We start from the raw sequence: 25,138 nt of genomic DNA, 5'->3' as shown, positions 1-25,138 counted from the left end.
GGCCCTCGCCCCTCCAGAAGCAGGAAGGCCTGGGGGGGGCAGGACCCTGCTCTGCCTTCAGACGCCCCAGGATGCTCCACCACAGAGCGTGGGGCGCGATAGAGCGGCGGGCACCTGGCAACCTCTGACTTCCTGTCCCAGAAACGTCTTCTCTCTCTCACTCTATAAATCGCTCTCTCTCACTCACTCACTCCATTTCTCCCTCTCTCTCTCTCCATTTCTCTCTATCTCTCTCTCTCACTCTATTTCTCGCTCTGTCTCTCTATTGCTCTCTCAGTCACTCCATTTCTCCAGCGCAGAAAAAGGCTTCCGACAGACACTTTGACAAGTCCCGGTGAAAGTGTTTTACTCAGTGCGGCCACATCGAGGGTGTCAAAGCCTCAATATTTAACCCCCCCAAAAAATGACAAGATAAGCCTGTTTGATGGATAAAGAGGGAGATCGGCCAACCGACAAGAAAATGAACAAAATCAATAAAATGGGTAATTCCAAATGAGAAGGACAAGCATGATGTCCTGGGCATACTGTCTGCAGACTGACTACGGGTTATCTACCTATCTATTTATCTATATATATATATATATATATATATGATGAGCTGAAGCAGATTCTGTGATGAACACTTCTATCTGGTACTTCTATCTAAAACACAGCAGGACATTTTTTGCGCAATTCAATCAGCCTGTCATCCGATAAGTAACGTCCCTAATATCACGATTTCCCCATAACTCCGTTTAACGGAATTAAAATGTCCAGCGTCGAGGCCGTAAAAAACGCAAGAGAGAGAGAGAGAGAGAGAGAGACCGTAACTCTGCCGTTAAAAGCGATAAAGCAGGAAAATGACTACGAATAGGTAGAAGCGAGAGACTGTAGGGAGAGAGAGAAGAGAGAGAGAGAAGGGGAGAGAGGAGAGAGAGAGAGGAGAGAGAGGAGAGAGAAGAGGAGAGAGAAGAAGAGAGAAAGAGAGAGAGAGAGAGAAGAGAGGGAGGGAGGAGGGAGCGAGGAGAGAGAGAGAGGGAGAGGGAGGGAGAGAGGAGAGGGAGAGGAGAGAGAGAGAGAGAGAGAGGGAGAGAGAAGAGAGGGAGGGGAGGAGGAGAGAGGAGAGAGAGAGAGAGAGGAGAGAGAGGAGGGGAGAGAGGGAGAGGGGAGAGAGAGAGAGGGGGAGAGAGGGAGGGAGAGAGAGAACAGCGGTGACCTTTAAGAACGGCTGGGCTCTGTGCGCGGGCAGCAGGGACATGGCGGCGCGGCGCGGTCTTAATATCAATATTCACGTTAACCTTTCGCATCGCGCACTTCATCTGGCCTCGTCCGGGGGGCCCGGCCACGGGATTTAGACGTTTATTTTAGCAAATGAAGGTGAGGGGGTGGGGGGGGTGGGGGGTTAGAACGTCCGCAGTTTCTACGGAAACACACATACATGAATATATATATATATATATATTTTTTTTTTGAAACTCAGGTTTCATTGTAGCTATAGCAACCCAAACACCTTGGACCAGTAAGTGTGATAATGGCGAAAGTTCTTTTTTTTGTGTGAACGTGATGTAATGCCGGCCAAATATAACAATAAAAAAAAATAACTTTCTGCTGCTTTTTTTGCACAAAACATTTACAGAACTCGTAACTATTAATGAGTTAATTAAGCTAATTAATAAATGTGGCAGGATGATGCATGGTTGATACAGATGCAGTTCTTCCAACAGACTGGGGCTACATGCAGAAGGGTTGTAACCCCCCCCGGCCCCCCGGCCGCCCCCCGGCCCCGCCGCCCCTCCCCCGGCAGGTGTAAAGAGAGCTGTGATTTAGTCACCCTGGATTTCAGTCAGAGCAGATCTCCAAATCGCCCCCCCCCCCTCCCATTCCCCCCCAAACCCCCCCCCCCCACTTTACCCCTCTGCTCGCCTCTTCGATTGCCAATTTCCACCATCGTCTCAGGGGGTGTCTTTTCTGCTAGACCAATTTTAGTTCTGCCTTGAATTCAATCCCCCAGCCCCCCCCCCAACCCCACCCCTCGCCCCCCTCTCCTGTGCCACCTCAGTGAGTCAGCCCTCATCAAGCAGGACCCCCCCACCCCACAGACTGCCCCCCCCCACCGTGACAATTAGGGCGGGATTCTCAGTGGAAGCAGAAAGCCGGCTCGGCGGGAATCAAAAAAGGCCCTTCCCCACATCATTCTCCACCGCTCGCCCCGAACACAGCGGGGGCCACGACGGAGGGGGGGGGGGCAGAGTGACGGAGGGAGAAGAGGGGTAGAGGCGGGGTGGAGGAGGAGGGGACAGAGGCGGGGAGGAGGAAGGTGAAGGAGAAAGGAGGGTGTGTGTGTGGGTGTGTGTGTGTTTGGTGGCAATGGGGCTACGGTGCCAGGGGTGCGAGCGTTTGGAATTAGCCTAACTACGCGAACTCATCCGAGTCGGAGCGTCTTCCATTGGGGAGGGAGTGAGGGGGGGGGATGGGGGGGAAAGAGAGGCTTATTTAAATGATAATGAGGGACAATCCATTGGATTTAGTGGGGTGAAGGGAAGCACAGTGAAGATGGGGAGAAAGGGATGGGGTGGGAGGGGGGGAATCCATTAAATCTGCAGTGGCCCGTAAGCCTGGAGCTCGGGACAGCGCTAAACACTTTCTCTTAGAAGCCATTATACACGGCTCTACAGACTTCAGCTGCGCTCACCACTTCAAAGGGATTTACAGGCCCCGCCCACCAATCGAACAGAGGGGTTGGGGTTGGGGGCAGAGGGGGAGGTCTGGGGTTGGGGTTGGGGGCAGAGGGGGAGGTCTGGGGTGTGGGGTGAGGGGGGGGCAGAGGGGGAGGTCTGGGGGGTGGGGTGAGGGGAGGGGGGGCAGAGGTAGGGCTGGAGGGGGTGGAGGATGATGCTGACGGCTTCTCAGGGTTAACTAAACAGCCCAGGAGAACAGAAATGTTGGTCCACCCGCCCCCTAATCCTCCCCCAATTGCACACACACGCCCCCCCCCCCACGTCCTGAGTTCTCAAAGCCGCAGTGAGAAGTGGGGCGGGGCCGGGGCAGACTGTCGGGAGCGGGGACCTGAAAAAGGGGGCCAATCGGGGTTCAGCGAAGCGTGCGGTGCTTCCCCAAAAACAGGCCCTGGCAGGCACTGCAGCGGGAGTGGGTGGGCGGGTACAAACCTTTCAAGGGGGGGCAGGGGGGTCACATCTTACCCTAACCTCACAACCTCCCCCCCACCCCAAAACACTCTCCCTGGGTCACCCTCCCTCTCACGCACACACACACACACACACACACACACACACACACACGTACACACAGACCCTCGAAATCCGCTTACGTTCCCCCCCCCAATCCCTCCACCTATTGATTTCGCCGCCCAGCTGACCCGCCGGCGGATTTAACTTGTTTTAACGAGCGAATACAAGGCGCTGTTTAGTGTAGCGGGGGGGGGGGCCGAACACGCACCGCCCCCGCGCTTTATTTTTTCTAAGGTTGACGGTAATTGACGATGGACGGCTGTCTTTGTTAGCGGGAAATAAATTATTTTTAAAAAACGTGAGATTGATCTCCGTTTCCAACTCCGCGTTGCTCCGACAGAAATTCAGCCGAAACCGTGCTGGCTCCAGCGGGCTCGGAGTGGGTGGAAGCCACGGAAAGGGCCCTCCAGTAATTAATTTAGCTTTTCCGGTAATTAACTCGCACCTACCGACAGCAGAAACGATCTCGACGAGTTTTTACAGGCAGTCGCTAATCACGTTTAAAAAAAATAAAAATTTTAAAAACACCAACGGACGAGCTTTTTCAGTTTTTTATTTTCGTTTTTTTTTTTTGGACGAAACCGCAGCGGTGGCAAGCCTCGAGCAGAGGCAGACAGACAGATAGAGACGGCACGGCCGCGGGGATCTGCTTCTCCCCCCTCCATTTATTTGGCAGGAGATTAGAGGGACGCCATATCGAACACCGTCAGAGATTACGGCGCGCAATTTTCGACGTTTTTTTATTTTTTAACGTTTTTTTCCTCTAACGCCGTCGCATTTCCCTGTCGGAGCTGTCAGCCGCCATCTCCCTTTCATCCGCCAAGACCGCCTTTTTTTTACCCACCGACTTTTTCATTAAAAAACAGGCCTTTTTTTTTTTACACGGATTCGTGAGAAATAGCAGGGGGAAGAAAGCCAGAGAAGAAGAGAAGATGAAGGGGGATGAAGCAGGAGGAGGAGGAAGAGGCTTCTCCCATCTTCTTAGGAATTCTGAATAGCTTAAACAACGCGTTTAATAAGTTCATTTAAAAAATCTCTTTTTTTCTCTTCTTCCCAGAATCTTTTTTTCTTAGCTGGATTGCTCTCTCTCGCTGAGAAGCCAAGCTTCTTTTCTCCCTCCCTCCCTCCCTCCCCCCCGCCTCCCAGCAGCTAAATGAACTGTCTGATTGAATTTACTGAGGTTTTGGGAGGCCTGGTTGACAGGCGTTCGTTAGGAAGCATATTCCACATTCATTTAAAACCAGCCACATGGGATTGTGCATAAATTCTCATTACTCCCATGTATCTCAATTGCCTTACCTCATCTTTTTGCCAGCCAATCCACCCCCCCCTCCTCCTCCTCCCCCGCCCTCCTGCTCATATTTAGCAGCAGAAAAGAAAAAAAAAAAAACTCAAAGGTCATTAGCATATGGAAGAAAAGACAAAGAACAGGATTGGTAGGTCTTTAACCCTTCGCTGAGAGGGTCAGGAGGTCAGATGCCACCCAGGAGGCCGTCAGGTGACCTCAACACATGACCCAGCAGAGAGAGTGTGCGCCTCACGCGATGCCTGCTGTGCTGATTGGTCAGTTTCTTTGAGCGCCCCCCTCGATTTCCCATAAGCGTCAGACGTCGCTGGGTGTGCACATAGACTCAGAAGAGGCGAGCAGTGGAGGTAAGAACCTTGGTAGGAGGGATGAGGGCTCTAATTTTAACTCTGATTAGCATTCAAATTAGCATTCCTGCACTGGCTATGCATCCCCCTCCCCCCACTTCCCCCCCCATGACATTAAGGGACACAGGTCTCTTTTTTTTGGGTACCTAACAAAATTAGGTACCGGAACGTGGAGCTGAGTATCTGTTGAGTTTCTCCTGGATGGAAAGTCCAGGGGTCAGAAAGTAAAACTCCTGCCATGTGTTTCTTCCACCCTTTGAACACAACCAGCTGATTTCACCAATTAGTTCTACCTCCTGGGTGAAGAATTGCACCAATTAGCAAATCCAGGCGGTTGGAACAAAATCCAGGGGAGGACTTTTACTTTCTGAACCTGGATTTCGGCCCGGTGACAGGCTGATCCAGTGGGAGGAGGGATGATCTTACCTCACTGAAGTGCTCTTTGGAGTTGCTCCTCTGCGGCCTGCTGAGTTCCTGCAGGGCCTCCTCCTCGCTGTTCCTCCCAGACCTTCCCAGCATCCCTTTCACCTGGAGGGCAAAGGCACAAGAACGCAACGTTCTTTCAAATCACCCGTAAAAAAAAAAGGCTATCCCTTTAAATCTCGCTCGCGTAGTTTCTTTTTTTGTTGTTCCCGTTTTTTTTTTTGGTTATTGTTTACTTTATCGTGTTTTTTTTTTAAAACCTTAAATGTAGGCGAAATGCAAAGCGTGCGGTCAGGTCCAGGGGGAACACACTGGGGGGAGAGAGCCTGCCAGGATCCACAGTATCTGTTTGAGCTTTGAATACATGCAAAGCGGGGCTGACACCAACCCAACAGTTCACCTGCAGGTGACGACCTTCACATTTGCATCAGCAGTCTTCTTTTTTTGTTTTTGTTCTCTCTCCGCGCCGATGGCAACATGCCGATAAGACACATGAACAACAATAAATGTAAAAACAAGTCAAAATAAACGTTTTTTATTTAGTTTTTTTTTTTGAGCTGAGCGGAGCTGACCTCTTGACCTTCGGCTGCCAGGCCTGTTGGCAGAGTCTCGTGGTTTGGGACTGGCCTGCTCCTGAGAGACAGCCCAAAAAACCCACGAGCGCGCTACACTACGACCCCGCGGCGCGATCCGTTTGAAGGACAGCCACCGAGGGTCGGTCCCCTGTGGGCGGAAACGGTAGTGCCACACCACGCGCCCCCCCCCACCCACCCCCCCCTCCCCAAATCCCCCCCCCCCTCGCTCTTCACTGTAAATTAGGCAGATCGCAGTCGCAATTAACCTTTCCTGGTAAATATCAATTACAGCCTCTGGCGGGCCAGAATTAAAAGGGTCATCAGCTGATCTGACAGGCCCTGTACGCGGCCACCTGGCTGCCGGGGAAAAAAAAAAAAAAACGAAAAAATGACGGGGGCGGTTAGCCCGCCCCTTCTGTCCACCAGCAGTCAGCCGAGCGGACGCAATTCCCCCCCCAAAGTGCTCTGAGCCAGCCCGGGACAGGGCCTGCTCATCGGGGGTGTGAGTTACTGCTCTACCGCGGCCTGAAGTAACTGTGCATAAATAAGAATACATAAAATTAAATAAATTGAATGAATGAATAAGTAAATAAATATCCAATCACTTTTATTCGTATGGCGCTTGTTACAGAGTACTGTCACAAAGACGCTTTACAGAGAAACAGCAGGAAAATTGGGCAAAGACCAGGTCTGAACCCCAGAAAAAGCTAGCAGTGGGAAGAAAAAACACTCAAATGGTGGCAAGAAAAGACTTTCCGATGGGAAGAAATCTCGAGAGGAACCCGGCTACAGAGGGGGAAGCCCATCCTCTGCTCACCGGCCTGGTGTAAAGTAAGGGGAGAATGGATGTAACAGGAATGTAATAAGGGATCTATCACAGCGAATAATCAAATGGGTTGCGCAGGTTACGCACGGACAGGTTACGCAGCCGATCGTAATTTTGGGTTTGACTGCGGCTTCCTGTCCTGCGTCCGGTACGAGGACAGACGGGGAAAAGTGAGAACGTCACGAAAAACTGTCCGTCCCTCTCCCGATCCGTCGCCAACTACCCTTACGTCTCCAAACAGGCAGTGGGGCTCGAAGCGACATGAGAAGAACCATCCAGAAGAGGAAATAGGGGGGGTGGGAGTGAGGGTTTGGGGGGGGGGGGGTCACGCAGGGTCCCTCGTTACTGTCTCAGTGCCACAAAAAGCGAGCCTGGCTTGATTACCTCGTTTACACAGCGTCGGCTCCGGGGCGAATTAAAAACCAAAAGTGTTTACAGACCCCGCGGTCCCCTCATTACGCACCGCGCCGGCGATGGCGCCGATCATCGATCAGAGGCGACGGCCTAATTAACCGTCCCGCTCGATCAGACCGGTCCGTCAGAAGCGCCCGCTTTTTTCCCCCGAGCCGTCGTTCCGGGAGATTACGGGGGGGGGGGGGGGGGGGGCGTTTTAGCAAACCCCCCCCATGACAGAAATCGGCACCCCCGGCTGGCGGCGGCTAAGACGACGACGGATAAAAAAAACACTGGTCATGTGTTAATTGGCTTTTCGGTTCCATCTCCGGTTCCCCCTCGCTCCCGCATGGACTCGGTGGAAGGGGCGAAGCCGCAGAACCCCCGTCTGCGGGGAAAAAGCCGACCGGTCCTCGGGCGAGGCCCGTAGTTCCCGTACGGTCGGGGGGGGAGGGGATGAAAACTGCGGATCGAGGTCAGCGCGACTCACTGCCGCGCTCACGATCGCTCGCTCTGCGTCGAGCCTTCGCGCTGCGCCGCCGACGCGGTTCTCTGTTCTCCGCGGCGGGGTTTCAGACGGATTTAACCTCCCTTCGGCGCGTCAGAGAACCCGGAACGTTCCCCGCGTGGGGGGGGGGCGAGGTTAACCGGGTTAAATCTCGGGGCGTTCGGGAATAGTGGCACGGCCATTTTTTAAAAATTATTATTATTATATATATTTTTTTAAAGGAGCGGATACATGAAGACGGGAGAAAGGCCCGTCTGTGTTTCACACGAGTAACGCGCTGGAAATGAGCTCCATTAGTCTGGGTATCGAGCGCGCCCCTCTCCACGTCCTCCGGGGAGCCATGCTCAGCACTCTTTAATTATCTTCAAAGGGCCCGCTAGTTTCTTAATTTCCCCCCCAAGAAGAGTCGCCGGCTTGGGCCTGCTCGTTTGCGCCGGGCAGCGCACAGAGCGAGGTTAGCGCTGGGGGGGGGGGGGGGGGATTGGGGGGCAGCGCTGGGGGGGGGGGGGAGGCAGTGCTGGGTACTCTGGCCTGGCCTGCAGGATGGAGCACGCTAGCTCCCCCCAGTGCTATGGTAGCTCCCCTTGGGCTGGGACTAACACTGCCTGTCACTGTGCCCTTCAAACGCTTTGTGTGTGTGTGTTTGCGGGAGCGTTTGTGTGTGTGTGTATACGTGTGTGTTTATGTATGCGCGTGTGTGTGCGTACGCCTGTGTGTATAAGTATAAGCGTGTGTGTGTGTATGACTGTGTATGTATGTGTGTGTGGGTGGGTGTGTGTGTGTGTGTGTGTGTGTATGCGTGTGTGTGTATGTATGCGCGCGTGTGTGTATATGACTGTGTATGTATGTCTGTGTGGGTGGGTGTGTGTGTGTGTGAGAGAGAGTGTGTGTGTGTGTGTGTGTATGTGTGCGTGTGTTGTATGTGTGGTGTGTGTATACTGTGTATGGTCGTGTGGTGTGTGTGTGAGAGTAGGTGTGTGTGTGTGTGTGTGTGTGGTTGTGGTGGTGTAGTAAAGTGTGTGTGGGTGGGTGTGTGTGTGTGTGTGTGTGTGTGTGTGTGTGAAAGAGTGTGTGTGTGTGTGTGTGTGGAGGGGAGGAACGGTGTCAGTAGTGAGGGGACTTGGTGTCAGCGGTGGGATCCCTTGTTTAAATGGCTCTTTGACCCGCCCCCGGCTGACAGGGGTCCCGTGCCTCCGAGGGCTCCCAGTTCCCCTCTCCTAATCTACAGCGTCAGGCTGCAGTCAGCCTGCCCCCCTACCTGGGCCTGTCACCTGTCATCTCCACCGCCTCCTGGGGGGCCGGGCTGGGGAACAGGCTCAGCGACAGCCCCCGTTACCGCGAATTCGCCTCCAGGTCCCCCGCTATCAACTCCCACCCCCCCTCCACCCCCTGTGCCCCCCCCCCACCCACCTCACCGTCACTCAACCCACACCTCACCACTTCCCGGGGCCGCCGGTGTCGCGACGGGTGGCGGGGAGGGTAGATTTCGAGGGATTGTGGGGGGGGGGGGCCGGGAGGGGGGGAAGGCAGAAAGGATACAGATCCTTCCTCTAATTTGTTCTGAAAAGTGTCCTGCGCAAAAGGAGCCTCACCTCTATTAACCCAGCCAGACGGGCCTGCCACAGCGCGGGGAGGGGGGGTTTGGGGAGGGGGGGAGGGGGCCCGGCGGCGCAGCGGCACGCCACCTCCGCTCCGGCTCAATCTATCGGCTCATTATCCCCCCCGCGCGGGCCGGGGCGCTGAGAGGTGCACTTTCGGGCCACAGGCCAAATTGATTCATCTGCCTTCGTCTTCTCCCCCGGCCCCAGAAGTGGCAGCTGCTCGGGGCGCCCGGGGAGGGAACAGTGGAGTTCCTGGCTTTGTTCCTCAGCCCTGCCACATCCCGCCCCCCTCCCTCCTCCTCCTCCTCCTCCTCCCCTAACTCACCCCCCCTACCCCACCACCCCGCCATCCGCCCCTCCACCGCGGCCACACACCCCCTAAGTCCCCGGCTGGAAATTAGCCCAAGGACAAAGCATTAGATTTACTACGGGGAGAGCAAATGGATTTTGGTTTTATTTTAGACTTGTCCCCGTATATCCATTAAGCATCTTAACTATGTATTATTCATACACGCGGTAATATATGTGCACATAAAAATAAAAATAAAAAAAAAACCCGCCGCACATTTTATACGGGGGTCCTAAAACGCCTCTGTTGCCGTTCGCCGTACTTCGGGGGCCGGATCTCCTCGGTCAGGAGGCAATTATCGGCGCGCGCGACAATCGAGACACGGTTTTAGCCTTTTTAATTTATTTATTTATTATTTTTTGCTTTAGGAATTAAAGAAACGTTGACGCTATCAGGACGGCCGTTCCGAATGTGGGTAGGAAGAAAAAAAAGAAAAGAAAAAAAAAAACTAAATTAGCGTTTTGAAGCGGCCGAGGCTAGCGTGAAGCGCTCGCGGGCGTAAAAAACAAACGCAGGCATATAAACTACCGGGACGGGCCAGGCCAAGGGTTGCAATGGGAGCTGGGAAATCCGCTCTCAAACTGATTTGGGTAACACCGCAAGTCTTTAAGTGACTCCCCTACCGCCCTGGCATTTGCCCAGTGCTCCAGCCCAAAACTGGACCTGCCCCCAGCATGGCCGCAGTTCAGGTCCTAAGCCCTCCCTGTGCAGTGAAACCTCGCTTGTGTCCTGGTGCAAACTCTTCCCCCAAACCCTGCTAACTCAGGGGCACATGGGATTGGGACCCCCCCCCCCCCCCGGGACCCACCTTGGGATCAATCACCATGGATACCCCCCGCACACCCCCAACCGCTAAGACCCACCCTTGGGACAAACCACCCAGGAATCCGCCGCCCCCCCAACGCACCCCTCCCTCGCCGTCAGAGAGGGGAATTAAAGCAGAGCCGATGTTCCACAGCGGAGCTTCTCTCCCCCAGGGGTAAGGTCCCCAGAGTCCCCCCCCTCCCCCTCCCCACCCCTCAGAGGGTCGGTTTGGCGTTTATCTCTCTCATCAAATCAAATCCCGAGCCTGGGAGACCCTGTTCAGCAGGGGATTATGGGTAAAGATTAGAGCGAGTCAGCTCGAACCCTCCGCAGGGCACGCTCCAGTCAATACGGCACATTATGCAGCAGTTCTCCTCATTTGTAAAATGCGCACCCTTTTGATTTTTCGTGCACACACAACTGCTATTAGCGCCAGACGCAGGGAAATGCTATGCAAATTGGTCCCGATTCAAATAAGCTCCCAATTCAAATATGTACACGTTCGGCGCCACGACGAGGTTTATTTAAAACACTGTTTGTTATGCTTCGCTGTTTGCAAGTCAAAAGCTGCCTCAACTTCAAAAATCGCACTGCACTGGGGGATGCAAAGCAAGGCGTTCTCCACTCCACTCACCCCGGTTAGCCCTTCAAGGTGTGAGATTACACAGCGTTCTTAACCGAACGTTCTGATGCTGATGTAACCATCGCTACTGGCGACTGAGAGCGGCGGAGTTCTAGAACACTGAGAAGAATTTTGAGAGAACAAAAAAAAACCTTCCCCAAAAAAAAAAACCTACTTTTCAAAGGGTTAAGCAAACAGATATATAGTCCAGGAGCAGCCTCTGTGTGCAGCGCACTGGCTATCTATTTACAAAATTCATACCATTCTGAAATAACTGCTGTAAAAGTTTGGTTTAAAAAAAAAAAAAAGACGTAGTCCTTGCTACCAAATAAAAGTTTTAAAATTTTATTTATTTATTCTTTATCAATCCAGGAAGGCCACTGAAACGGTCCTCATATAGGTACTGTGTAGGTGCACTATTCATAGTGACCAGAAGCATAGTATTATCACTGGAGAACACTGAGATGTTGCAGGTTTGCTTCCCAGGCTTGGTACCGTACTTGGTACTTGAGCAAGCTCTTTATTCTTCGATAAATATCAAATAAGTGGGACGTACGTTAAAAATAAAAAAAGTATCACTCCGGATAAGCATTTGCAAAAATGCCTAAATGTAATGGTGCCAGCCGACACAGCAGCTGCCGTCACGATTTAATAATATAGTAGGAACTAATATCACATTAATTTCTGAGCAAAAAAATAATTGAAAGTGTCAGAAGCCGTCTCGAAATACCAGGAGGGAGAGCAAAAATGACGGCACGCGGGCCAATTAAAATTTTGATACTTGGAAATACTAAGGTTAGTCTTGTTATCACCTTCAAAGACAAGTTCATACAAGCGTTAAGATTCCCACTGTGAAAAATGTCACCTTATCGTTAAGCCAGTGCCTCACACGTAAACCTGGGAACATGCACTCCTTTAATTAAATCATAGAATTATTACCAGGAGACTAAAATTACACTAACTTTACTGGAGCGGATCCACACGTCTGAAAAATGGTAACACGGGTGTCATATAGAATCTAATTTGCGTTAGAAATAACCTAATCGGTTTTTTTGAGCACAATATCCATTGCCCAGCATCTGCATGAGGATAAGCAGCACAGTGGACAGAAGACAAACAGCTGGTCCAATATAGCACCTCTCAGCTGGAGGATGAACGATGACTAGAGTCGAGATTATCGGTATGAGAAAACGGCCGTTTATGAACGAGAGTTGTTCGAGGCGTTCGCCGGCTCAGTCCTAAGCAGACCTGGATCAAATACGTATTTGTTTTGGATTCAAATACTTTTCTGTGCTCTATTGATCTTGTCTGGTGTATAGAAGCCAATTAAAAAGGGCAAACGTTCACCTTCTGGTCACACCGGCAGGCTCAATTACAGCAGGCAAGATCAACAGAGCACAGAAAGGTATTTGAATCCAAAACAAATATGTATTTGACCCAGGTCTGCTCCCAAGTTGAGAGTGAGCCAGGCTCACTTCGGACGGCCCGAGCAGATGCCAACAGAGGAGGAGAAGGGTGAAGCGCCAACGCAGGTCTCACCGATGGCGGGGAGGAGTTTGGGAGATCGTAATGAGAGGCAGACGCCACATGTGAAAGAAATCATCCCAGACAAGGCCCCTCCTCCCCCTCTCCTGTCTGAGGAGTCTCGCTGCACTCGCACGGTTTTTGGAAACCATCCCATCACTGCTCAGAGCGCCAGGCTCAGTGGGGGGGGGGGGGGGGGGCTGTGCAGCTTTCGAGCGTAATTGTTGCCCGCTGGGTAATCTGGGCAGGGAGAGCGAAGGAAGATTTCCCTTCCTTTATTTTCCTGCCTCATCCTCCCATCCACCAGGGGGGGCCGATACGCAGAGGCTGAGAGGAAACCGTGGCAATAAAAATAAGGAAATGAATGTCTGGGCCAAGCTCAAGGTGAACGATGCCTAATTCCGTGACAGGGTCTGTTCAATCTAACCTCTGTACGCTTCGTCCTTAAATTCGAGAGATGAGTTCAAGCGAGAGTTGTTTTTTTCAACTCATTGGTATGGGTTGCACAGGCTCAAGAACTAAAAGGAAGCATGAAAATTACTGTTAAAAAAAAAAAGGTACATGGAGGTTTAGCCGGACTGTTCACTTCTATTCTCTAAAGGCCACGGTTACCACAAATCCTACAAGAGAGACATTCGAACCCCGCCTTTCCAGACCAGGTGTGAGTACAATACCTAAAAACCTGACATATCGGTTGAGAGATCGTGATTAATTGCTTTTTTTTTGCTCGCAGACTGAAAAAGCGAAATGCTGCCCCGTTGCCACGGGGATATCTTCTGAAAGGCGTTTATTTAAGCCGTCGCTCGTCCCCGCGATCCGTTCCGATTCGATTCGAGTTTCATCAGCAGTTCCAACCGTCGCATGAATTACGCATTCCGAAGAGCCCAGAGCACCATTTCTGAACGTCGGTCGACGGTTTAGAGAAATCAATTTCGTGACGGGGGCCCGCAAAAACGCACAATGCCGCCGTTCGACTAATGAAAAACGCAAAGCCGCCGTCGCGCTCTCCTCATCATCATCATCATCATCGTCGTCGTCGTGCCCGGCGGCGGGCTGAGGCGAAGATTCATTCATTTCCCCTCGTTTTATTTTTAGAAAACGCTTGGAAATGGGTTTCTGGGAAGACTGGTAAATAAAAAGGCGGGGGGGGGGGGGTTGGATTTATCAGGGAAATATGACGTATTAAGTTGGATGCAGACAGGCCGAAATTGAGCCGCAGGTTGCAAATCCTCATTGGGCGATAAGGTCAGGCCGTCTCGGCGATAAGGAGGGAAAATATGAGGCCCTGTCAGGCTACCCAGCATGCCATGGTGCGGAGCCCATAGAGAGTTGCAGCCAATGGCGGCGAAGTATGACACAAGGTGGGGAAAACGAGTATGTTTTTTTTTTTTTTTTTAACTCACCATGGTAACATGACACAGAGACCAAGTCAAATGAATATGTTGTGACACATCAGCTGTCTCGTGTGCTAGCCCCAGCGGCTAAATCTCCCAGTGCACTTAAGTGTGTGTGCGTGCGTGTACGTGCGTGTACGTGTGTGTGTGTGTGTGTGCGCGTGTATGTGCGTGCGCGTGTGTGTGTGTGTGCGTGCGTGCGTGCGTGTATGTGTGTGCGTGTGTGTGTGTGTGTGTGAAAGAATGTGTGTGTGTGCGTGCATGTGTGTGTGTGCGTGCGTGCGTGCGTGTGCGTGTGGGCATGCTTTGCTCCTCTGTCTGTCGCAGGGGGTATTTGGGGGTGAGGCGGGGCCAGTGTAAATGTTAAGGTGGGCTCTGGTGTGCTGTAATGTGATATTTGCTTTAACGTCACCTGTGTGGGTCAGCCCAGGTGGGTCTGTCACGTCCGTTTGTCCCTCTTCCCACACCCCACGCCCCACTTTCCTGGATCGACCATCTTTGATATTTGGGAGAAACCAGATTAGACCGCAGCAGCAGCCTCGGGCCTTACACATGTTGGTCTGTCCAGACAACTTGACAGCGTAACCAAGTGCCTTTATCCGATTGGCTGGATGAGTCCCCACTCCCCACACGATTGGCTCACCAGTAGGGCCGCCCAGCCCCTCCTCCCGGCCCCAGACATCCAGGGGAAAGGGGCTGGGTGTGTAGCACAGCTCGTTAAGTTGCGCAGGTAAATCCCACGTTAAGCCTCTTAACTTGCTATTATCCTTATTAACACAAAGGGTTTATCCAGCGAGAGTAGAAAGTTTTTCAAAGCCACCCTTTGTGTAGCAGACAGGAGTATGCCAGTGCTTCTGTAGGGAGTGTATGCACCCTTCCCTTCCCTTCCCTTCCCTTCCCGCTCGGCCTCTGAAGTGGACGTTAGCCACGACAGCACATTTGCCTATTTCCCATCATGCCGTGCAGCAGCTGTCCGTCATAAGAGGCTCCTCTCAGCAGCTCCGCCTCCTCAATTCTTTTATTTTTGCCAACAGCTTACACACACACACACACACAGTGTCCGGTCCGGTCGTGCTGGAGAGGGGAACAGGAGTTCCATGCTGCCTGGTACACCACTTGATGGCAGTAACACACTGCATCTGGGAGAGCTGCATGGGTGCAGTGTGTGTGTGCATGCACAAGCGCATGTTTGCACAGGTAGGTGCATGTGTGTGTGTGTGTGTGAGAGTGTGTGTGTGTGTGTGAGAGAGAGAGAGTGTGCATGTGTATGAGTGTGTATGTGTGCGCGTGTGCGTGTGTGGCCTGAGTGTCAGACATGTGTGTCGGGGAGGGGGTGGGTTGGGTGACCTTGGCAGGGGGGAGGGCAGGAGGTCCGTTGTCTGGGGCACCGCTGGGGGGTAACCCGGGCCACAAACCCTGACCTCCCGTCGCCCGGCCCACACTCAGAGGCTCCAGTGTAAACGGGCCAACCTCCCGGGTAAAGCAGCATGCTCTCGAGGGAAGGGTCTGGAACACCAGGACACCTCAGCTTTATGGGCAAAATGAGGGCCAAGAAAACTGCTGCAACAAGAAATAAAGAGATCTCTGCCCTCTATACACACCTACTTACAACTGCTGGCAGATTAATCCTTTCAGATGGGAGATTCCAAACATGTAATTAGAATGCTCTTAACTGAACATTCTAATGCTGATGTAACAATCACAGCTGGTGACTGAAAGCAACGGAGTTCTAGAACGCTGACTTTAGAAAAAAACATTCCAGAAAAACTGGAAAAAGGGCTTAAGGTGCCTTGGGTGGCCATTTGCATCTGTTAACCCAGTGTTCTTGTATAAAAGTAGAAACGGTGCTTTCTGAAAGTGTTTGGTAGGCCATACAAATGATCGTAAACGCAATTTTCTATGTGGCAATCCAAAGAATCCCTTTTCCAGAGGGGTTCACCGGCGAAAAGATGTGCGCTGTTTTATAATCTAACACAGCATCGACGTTATTTATTTTCTTCAAATGACTGCGTAATAAAACTCAAATTAGATTCTCATGTTATAAAGTGACTAATATATTTTTCAAAGCGTGGTATCGTGCGCCCTGTTAGACGAAACTGAACAACAGACGAAACGACAAACGAAAAGAGTTTTTTTTGTTTTGTTCTTCGATGGCTTTCAGCCCTGACGCACGCAGAGGAGGTGGGAGGTGTTCGCTCGTTCCCAACCAGATGGTGGAAGGAGGTGAGAAGAAAGGAGGAGACGAACGAGCCAAAGGGAGGAGGAACGCGGGGCTTGGGGAGGACAGCGATGTTCTAAAAGGAAAAAAAAAGGAGCCTCCTTCCGCCAAAGTGAGCCGTGTGTGTGTGTGTGTGTGTGTGTGTGTGTGTGAAGGCCTCGGGAAGAAGAACAACAAGTATGACAAGAACAAGAAGAAGATCAGCAAGGACACCAACGACAGCACGGAGGACGCCGGTGACAAAAGAACAGGGGGAACGCCAGAGCCGCCCGACCGCCATCTCGATCCGTCGGCGGGGAGGCTGGGTCCCCCGGTGCCCTTTTAGAAAATCTTTCCGAGTGTCAGTATGAGCTTCCGGGCATGTCTGTGGTTATCCGAGCCAGGCTCCTCTGTATTCAAATTACAGGGGACAGGTCTCTCTCTCTCCCCCTCTTCTGTCTCTCTGTCTCTCTCTATATATACCTCTCTCTCCCTCTCTCTGTCTCTTTCCCCTCTCTCTCTCTCTCTCTGCGGGGGATCAAACGAGCGGCAAATCAATTCTGGAAACCTCAACCTGTCTGGCGGGTGACATTTACCTGGGCGGCACTCCGTCAACATTCGCCCCCGGGCCCCGCCCTCTCGGCCCCGCGTCCGGCCACCGCGGGCGCTATCATCACCCAGCATGCCTCTGGGCCTGCCTTCCAGCACCAAGGCCACGTGACGCGACCTGTGTATGATGTCACTGCTTTGCGTGCACTGGGGGAGGGGCGGGTGGTGTTCACATTGTCCATAGTCTACACACCAGTAAGCACTGTGTCCTTCTGGTGGGCTACAGGGCAGTGAGCACTTGATTGGAAGAGAACGTAAGTTGTCCAATCAAATGTCCAGTCCCACTGATTGAAGAAAGCGCACACACACACACTCTCACACCCACACCCACACACACACACACACAGAAAGTAAAGTTTAAAAAGGCAGCCTTTCCTGCAGTATGAGGTCCTTATGTCCCCTCTCCTCGAAACTACTCATTTTCCTCTCACGAACACCAAAGCAAAAAAAATGTGCGTCAAACGACCCGGACTGCCACGTCCATTTAGCCCTCCTCCGTTTTACAAGAAATACAATCAATTCGGTAACGTCCCAGAAGGCATTTCTGAGCTCGGCGGCCATTTCTTACCTAGAGCAATCACCAAAGGCGAAGGGATTTTCGAGAGCAAAAAAGAATAAGTAGGCATTTTGTGCTCCGTGCATTTTATGGTTTTTCTTAGCGGGCCTTGCAGAAAGGGCCCCCATAGGATACACTTCTTTTGTCTGCCACCGTTTCCTGCAGACTCCTACATTGTTGTCGGCCAGCAAATTGTAGCCAGGAAGGAGAAGATTGAAGCTGGCGAAAAAAATTGCCCCGGTCTGGTTGACCTTCTTTGAGATGGGAAGCTTTTTCTTCTTCCTGTTTCTGTCTTGCGGTTCTTTCATGTTGGGCTGTCGCAAGGCCGGCGAACACGGCTGCCCCCCCCTCACCCCCCACCGCCCCGCCACGGCTCCATTGTTCGCGCAACGCCACTCTGAGCGAAACGCCCCGCCGCGATCAAAGCCGCCGGAGAGCCTACACCGCCACGCCGCCGCTCCTTTAGCGACGGGCGCTAGCGGGAAAGCGGAAAATTCCGCCGTTTTTTTTTTTTGGACGCGTTCAGGGACGGGGCGGAACGCGGCGGCTTTCTTCGCCGCGATCGCTTCCTTCCTTTCCCGTCCGATGTCGCGACTCGTGGTGGGGCGGGGCGGGGCGGGGCGGGGCGGAAAATTCGGGAATCCGGCGACGACCGCCAGGCCCAGAAGTCTGAAAACTCGCACGCGCTGAGGTGGTGACACGCTTCGTCCTTTTTTTTCGGAGAGCGGACGAGCGGATGTGTCTCAGAAGCCCGCGGCCTCAGACTTCGCCGGATCCGGAGCGGCCGGTTCTGTACGCCGTTAAAAACGCCCACTTTGTGGCACTTGAGGCTCGCTTTCTGGGAAACTCGAAAAAGGCGAAGCCAACGCTGTAATTTAAACGCGGTTGAGGGAACGCGCAAAGAAGCCAACCGTAGTTCAAGTATGGCACTTGGCTTCACGTGTAATTAATAGTGCCCTCCCAGAGTTCTCTGCCCAACTCCGCTGGATTCATTATTTCGGCATTCTTCAAGTTTTTCCAAGAGTAGCGTCACGTCAACCAAAGCCAGGGCAGTGCGTCAGTTTAACCGACAGTCCAGCTGTTTCACACACCAAGCAGATGTGGGGGGCTACTTGATCCTATCTTTCTAAACAATGTTCAGGAGACATCGGACAGCAGGTGAACAGAATTACCACCACCAAGTCTAGAGCCAGAACTCGTCAAGTTTTACGAGTCCACCTGATGGCTTCGTTTGGGGTGGAGTGGAGTGCGAATCCTTGGAACACGATCCCAGTTCAAAAATATTCTGGACGGGTGAAAGTTCAGTATATACATTATGAGTTCATACTGTGTATACAGTGTCACCTTACGTAGCAATGTATTTTAGAGTTTACAGTTCACTTAGGGCTGGGTGGGAAAGCTGAACAGCGGAGACAACAGTTGAATAATTCTGCCATATATCTCATTGTATTCATGTCAAGCAGCCTGATGTGTTACTGTTCAAATTTTTAACAAAAGTGAACAAAATAAAGAGTAACGGAAAGCATCCGGCGAGCCTCAAACCCAGGTCCCCGGCAGGAGGGACGACCGCGCTACATTTGCGGAGCACTTTGGCCACCGCTTGGGCATAGGAGGTCGCTCGCTGTCAGGGGGATACGTTCGGTAATGACCCTGCCTCCCCCCTCGCAGTGATTGGATCATACTCTCGAAGGGCGGGACATGCCTCAGCTGCCTGGAAGCCAATGCTGAGAGCTTAAAAAAACACCAACGAGAGGGCCATAAATATATCCCGGAGGAGGACAGGGGAAAGGGTTGATATGCCTGACAGGGGGAAGAAGAGAGAGGAGAGAGAGGGGGGGGGGTGGGAAAGGGAGAAAAAGCGAGAGACAGACAGAGAGATGGAGAGCGGGAAAGACAGAAAGGGGGGGGGGAGAGAAGGGAGGGGGAAAGCGAGGGAAAGAGACAAACAGAGGGAGATGCAGAGCAAGAGAGAGACAGAAAGGGAGAGAGAGAGAGAGAGAGAGAGAGAGGAGAGAGAACAGAGGGAGAGAGAGAAAAGAGAGGGAGAGAGGAGAGAGAGAGAAAAGAGAGAGAGAGAGAGAGAGAGAGAGAGAGAGAGAGAGAGAGAGAGAGAGAGAGAGAGAGCGACAGAGAGAGAGAGAGAGAGAGAGCGGCAGAGCGTGCTCGGGTACCCGCCCCCGTGTGATGACAGCGGCTAGGTGAAAAGGCGCTAACGAGCGGCGCCCGGTTGGCAGCCGCCGCGCGCACCGCCACGTCCCTGACAGCCCGCGCCGTCCCGGGCCCGTCTGATCAGAGCCGGGCCCAGCCAGCCAGCATCCCACGCCCGGCCCAGGTACCGTCTCCAACCCCCCCCCCCACGAAAAAACTCAGACTGCCACTGTGGAAAATAACAAGGACATCGGGGTGTCTGGTGCACGCATCAAATAGAGCTGCAGCCTTTTCAAGGAAATATGGCCGTGCGTATACGTACAGAATATACACATACAGGATACATACGTTTAGTCCACCGAGACAGACAGCAATCCGTATGGAGCCACAATACTGGCGGATCATTTGCAGCCCCCCCCCCCCCCCCATGTAAAACTGTTAGTACAGAGGAAAGGTAAAAACATTATTTTGGAGTCAGATAACCGAGATAACACGAAATTACCCCCACTCAGACGCTTCCGCTGCTCGGTCTATCTGCGGGGATTGTTGTTACAGAATCCTTGCTAACTATAACACTACAGCTCTTCCCTCAGACGCACAGGTCTGTTTGGCTATTTAAAAGATAAGTCACTTTCGATTACGTTTTTCCAAAGGGCGTGCTCTTCATTGTTCAGCGGCTGATGCATCAGCGTGGGAGATTAGATAAGGCGTGACGGTCCAGTGTAATGGCGCTCGCCCCGCCACGACTTCGTCATTAGGCCCCAGAACGCGGGTTTATCGCTTTCCCCCACTTACTGGATTTTTCTATTCATACGTTTCACCATCTCCGGTGGCAAACCGGGGTACGTTATCTTTTTTTTAGTATTCTTCTTTTTTTTTTTGTTGTTGATGTTTAAGGTCACAGCTGCTAGCCGTCCGCGAACGACGCCACGACACGCGAAGCGATCCCGGCATTCCCCGCCGCGATACGGCCCGGACCTCTCCGCTCGCCGTCGTCTCCGGTCGGCTCCGCTTCCGTACGCAGCGGCCCCCCCGCGATCGTCCCCGCGTCTCTCCGATAAGGCCCGCGATCCGTCTTCATCTCCGGGCCGCGTTCCCGACCCGTTCCGACAGGAAAAAGGAAACCGGGGGAAAAACCCTCCAGCCTTCCTGCCGCTCCGCCGCGCCGCGACACGAGGGGTGGGCCAGCCACGCCCCAAAAACAATCAGGGATCGGCGACGTGTGCGTCCCGACCCCTTCGAGTTTTACCGAATCGGGGGGGTTACGCCGGTGCGAGGCGGTGTATCCGATAGCAAACGTAAGGCCACGAGGAGGAAGGAGACAGGAAACTAAACTCTTCCGCGGCTAAATGACCCCGCCTCTCGCCCTCAGTCACGACTCCCAGCTGTGGCATCAGAGCAGCGTAGAGCGCTTTCAGCCTTTTTTATTTTTATTTTTTTTGCTTTTTGTTGAAATTCGAGATAAACGCGGGAATAAATCCGGGGAGCGCAATGCGCCAGCGAGCGGGCCGGCCGTTTCCCAGAGACGCTTTCATCACTCTCTCCTCGACAGGCAATAAAAGTGGAGATGATAGTTCGCAGGTAAGGCTTTTTGGGCCCTCCCCCCGCCGAACTGCCGACGGGTCGGGCCAAGTAGCCTGGGAAAAGAATATAAACTCCCGAAAAGCACCTCCGTGCAGGAGGCCAGCTCCTCTCCCCCGGTGTTCGGAGGGAGAACCACAGTGGGAGTTCAGACTGGGGGAGAGGGAGGACTTTCAGATGAGGTAAAAACCACACCGCCTCTTTTAGGAAGGTTCCGGAAGGTTCATAAAGAGGCTTCTCCAGGAGGTCAAAGAAAGATTCCTGCAGGTCCCACAAGGTGGTGAGTTCACTAGAAAGATCTAGAAGGTTCACCAGTAAAACACACACCAGGAAAGGAGAGGCTTTCCAAAGGTGACTATGTGGGTGATGGCTAACCCAGGAGCCTACCGACCCTGAACGGGACCTGAACACGGAACAGGACCTGAACACCGAATGGAACCTCAACATGGGATGGGATCTGAACGCGGAACGAGACCAGAACACGAAAAGGACCTGAACAATCAACGGGACCTGAACACTCAACGAGACGGATAATGGATAATGAACATGAAACAGAACCTGAACACAGAATGGGACACTGAACACCGGGTCCCAGGGTCATCCACTCTGTGCTTAGGTCATTCGGCAATTTGCAAAGCAGAGCAGAAAATTGCAGCGGAGCAGGACTGAACTTTATTGGCCCTGTTTATCTCACCACAGGCCTTATCTTAAGTAAACACTCCTGTGGGTGTTGATAATGCTTATCACTCCATGTCGGGTTCACTAATCACACAGCAGGTTTCTTGCCCAACTATTTTTTTTTTTTTACAGCAGTGCTACTATTCTTCACACTCTGAGGAGCTCAGGGGGGGAAAGCTGAACCCCTTGGATCTTCACACAGCTTCTGGGACAGGTGCAAGGGGTTCGAGCCAGATCCCTAAACCCACGGCAGAATGTTCCATTTCACTGACGATGGCGGGGCCTTGTTTCCGATGATCCCGGAATGACAACTTGGAGTGGGTGGGGGGGGGGGGGCAGGGGGGCAAGGGGGGGGGGGCACCTACAGTATCTACGGGGCAAGCGTGTTTTTTTCCCCCCAAAGCGGACAGGTAGGTGACTGAGGCAGAGGCGCCTTTCGGCTAAACCTCCACATCCATGTCAAGTGGCATTAGCCGTAACCGATACCGCGCAAACATGAGACGGTGTGGAGACTTCCATAAACCACAGGTAATGGGGGGGGGGGGGGGGGCCTTAAAACACTGCAGGCACATCTCTGTCCTCCATCTGCCCCTCCTCACCTCCCCCCGCCCCCCCACCACCACCCCAACCCCTTTCGCTTCCAGCTCCCGGAAACATCCGTCATAGGAGTTCGGAGGGGACGCGTGTAACAAATCGACTTTTCCTCCCGGCCTTAATCAATCCCGGGGCGGGAGTCATCCCCGCCGACGTTTTACGGCCGCCCATAAAGAAGGCTTTGGGGGGGGCGTCGCCACGGCACCCAGCAATCCCGCTAAGTGAGCAGTATTTCCTGCGGCGGCTGCCGCCATTAGACGGCCCGGGTCATAAATATAGTCACTTAATCTGCGGCCCTGACTCTCGGCCCCCCCCCCCCCCCCTGCCCTGGGGTGGAGGAGGGGTGAGGGTGAGGGGGGTGGGGGTGTGGAACGGGGGGGGGGCTGTGGGGGGGGGGGGGGGGGGGTTCAGCAGACACGCCTGACCAAGGTAAGCGAGAATAAAGGGGCCTCTCGCCCGTCCCTGATTGTGTTACGAGCCTGAGTCTGGCCATGAGAGTCGTCAAGGCAACTGAGGTTAAGAGAGGGAGAGAGAGAGGGAGAGAGAGAGAGAGTGAGAGAGAGAAAGAGAGAGAGTGCCACGGGGTTAAGTTATGGAGGGCGTGCCTGCGTCCGGACAGCTGCCGATCAGGAGCTTATCCTCGTTATGGCGCCGCGAAGCCGCTTAATGTGATTCGCTCCACAGCCGCGCGTGCGCTGAGCCGCGCGTCTGTCCATCACTCTTACGCTCGTGTACAGATAAAAACACACAAAGCTGCAGAGGGAGCCTAACGCTGCTGCTCACAACACAGAGGCTCTCTTATGCTTCCTCACACCGCAGGAAGCTCAGAAAAAAAGGGCGTATGCCAAATTACTGCAATTAATGGCTGTAACGATTCGGCCTTTTTAAAAAAAATTTTAATCTAAAAATCAGCAAATGATTTAAACACCGAGAGAAACCGCGAGCGGTGAGTAAAACCGGATAACCAGCTGCTTTAATCGATCAGCTCCAGTGGTGCTGAGTAACAATGAAAACCCGCAGACCCTGCGGCCCCCCAGGGCCTGGGCTGAATATCCCATCCACATGACATATCTCAGCTATGCTCCTCCCACATGACATATCTCAGCTATGCTCCTCCCACATGACATATCTCAGCTATGCTCCTCCCACATGACATATCGCAGCTATGCTCCTCCCACGTGCAATATCTCAGCTATGCTCCTCCCACATGAAAGATCACAGCTCTGCTCCACCCACATGCAATCACAGCTCTGCTCCACCTACATGCAATCACAGCTCTGCTCCACCCACATGCAATCACAGCTATGCTCCACCCACATGACATATCACAGCTATGCTCCACCCACATGAAAGATCACAGTGATGCTCCAATCACACGAAAGATCACAGCTATGCTCCAATCACATGAAAGATCACAGCTATGCTCCAATCACATGAAAGATCGCAGTGATGCTCCAATCACATGAAAGATCACAGTGATGCTGCTTTTAGTGCAGTGCCCTTTCACTTTAAATGGTTTGTATGGAAATTACCACCCACATACAGCTCCTGCAATTAAGCAGGGTGTGCAACAAAGATAGACAGACACAATTACTCACAATTTGCCACTTCTATAAAATATACTTGAACACAAGTGCGCGCACACACAATATGCATATACTGTATCGCAACAGTGTGAGTGTACATTTATTTTTTCTCACATTAAAATTAGATTACAGTCAATCTGTAAATGTTCTAAAAGCGCAAATTAACATAATTTCAATTACAGCCGGGCTGAGACGTGTTGAGAACATCTGGTGGCATCGTTAAGACCCGCGAAGACGAGGGGAGCGGTTTCCTCTTCCCCCCCCGCGGCGAAGTCACGACGCGAGCCGCGGTGAGCTCGGACGATCGATCAAGACTTCGGGACGAACCACCGCGCCCCCGGAACTGTCCCCGCCTCCAAATCGGCGGCGCGGGTAACCGCTTAAAAAGCCCCCGAGTTTAAACCGCGGTGGGGCTTGGGGGGGGGGGGGGGCGCTAAGTAATCGAAAGGGGGACTAGCGCTTTCCCTCCCGCGCTGCCGAGCTGCACCGAGACCGGTTACACCAGAACGTTCCGTACCGGAGTACGAGAGAGAGAGGGCCCCCCCCCCTCCTGAGGAGACCGCGGGGAGGCCTCTGACAGCTACACGCGTTTCCGCAAAGAGGCGAAAACCGCTCGAGAGCAGCGCGGCGCCCCCGGCAACCAGGGTCGGCCCCGCCTTCTTTTTTTACGGCAGCGAGATTTATTACCCATCATGCCTCACACGCCGCCGCCCCCCCCCCCCCCCCCAAGGCGTGGAGATGATCCCGCACCGGCGGCGTGGAAATGGAAACCAGGCCTCGAACCCCGTGACCCCGGGTCACACTCGGGAACGCAGAAAGGCTACGCGTGTCTCCAGTGCACGGTTCAACTCCCCAGCCCCCACCCGCCCCCACCCCCCACCCACCCCACCCCGGTGCTGTCCGTCAAACCTCTCGCCCGGGGGAGAAATTTCAGGCATCTCCTCTCAGAACAAAGAGGCACACCCAGCCCCCTCACAGATGTTTTTAACATCTGGATAACCCCCAGAGGGGCATTTGTGAAACATGTTGGGTGGGGTGGGGGCGGGTCGGCCCAGCGGGGGGGGGTGTACTCCCTTGGAGTGCCCAACGATTATGCCTTATTGGGTTTTCCCCAAGGGCCGCTCTCATCGTGGAGAGAGACGGTGTACTTAAGGGAGATTTACAGCGGCGAGCGGGGCTAGCGCAGACTAGCACGCGTGGCTCTGCAGAAGCCATCTCCAGCCCGCTCGCTGGAGAACCCGCAGCAAGGACTTCATTACGCTTTACTGCCGACGTTAAGATGATTCATAC

At 53.1% G+C, this 25,138-nt stretch overlaps 1 protein-coding gene across 7 annotated transcripts in view; it reads right to left on the bottom strand.

Moving 5' to 3' along the window:
- Nucleotides 1–25,138, bottom strand: part of fbrsl1 (fibrosin-like 1) — a 292,485-nt gene that overhangs the window by 180,966 nt on the left and 86,381 nt on the right. For all 7 annotated transcript variants that reach the window (XM_064353705.1, XM_064353701.1, XM_064353706.1 and 4 more), the window contains exon 3: nt 5,307–5,408. In XM_064353705.1, the coding sequence (XP_064209775.1) occupies nt 5,307–5,408 (102 nt within the window). The remainder of the gene's footprint in view (nt 1–5,306; nt 5,409–25,138) is intronic.

Source organism: Anguilla rostrata, chromosome 10 (genome assembly GCF_018555375.3).
Source record: "Anguilla rostrata isolate EN2019 chromosome 10, ASM1855537v3, whole genome shotgun sequence".
In the NCBI taxonomy this organism is placed as follows: domain Eukaryota; kingdom Metazoa; phylum Chordata; class Actinopteri; order Anguilliformes; family Anguillidae; genus Anguilla; species Anguilla rostrata.
This window is presented reverse-complemented; position numbering and strand designations above follow the sequence as displayed.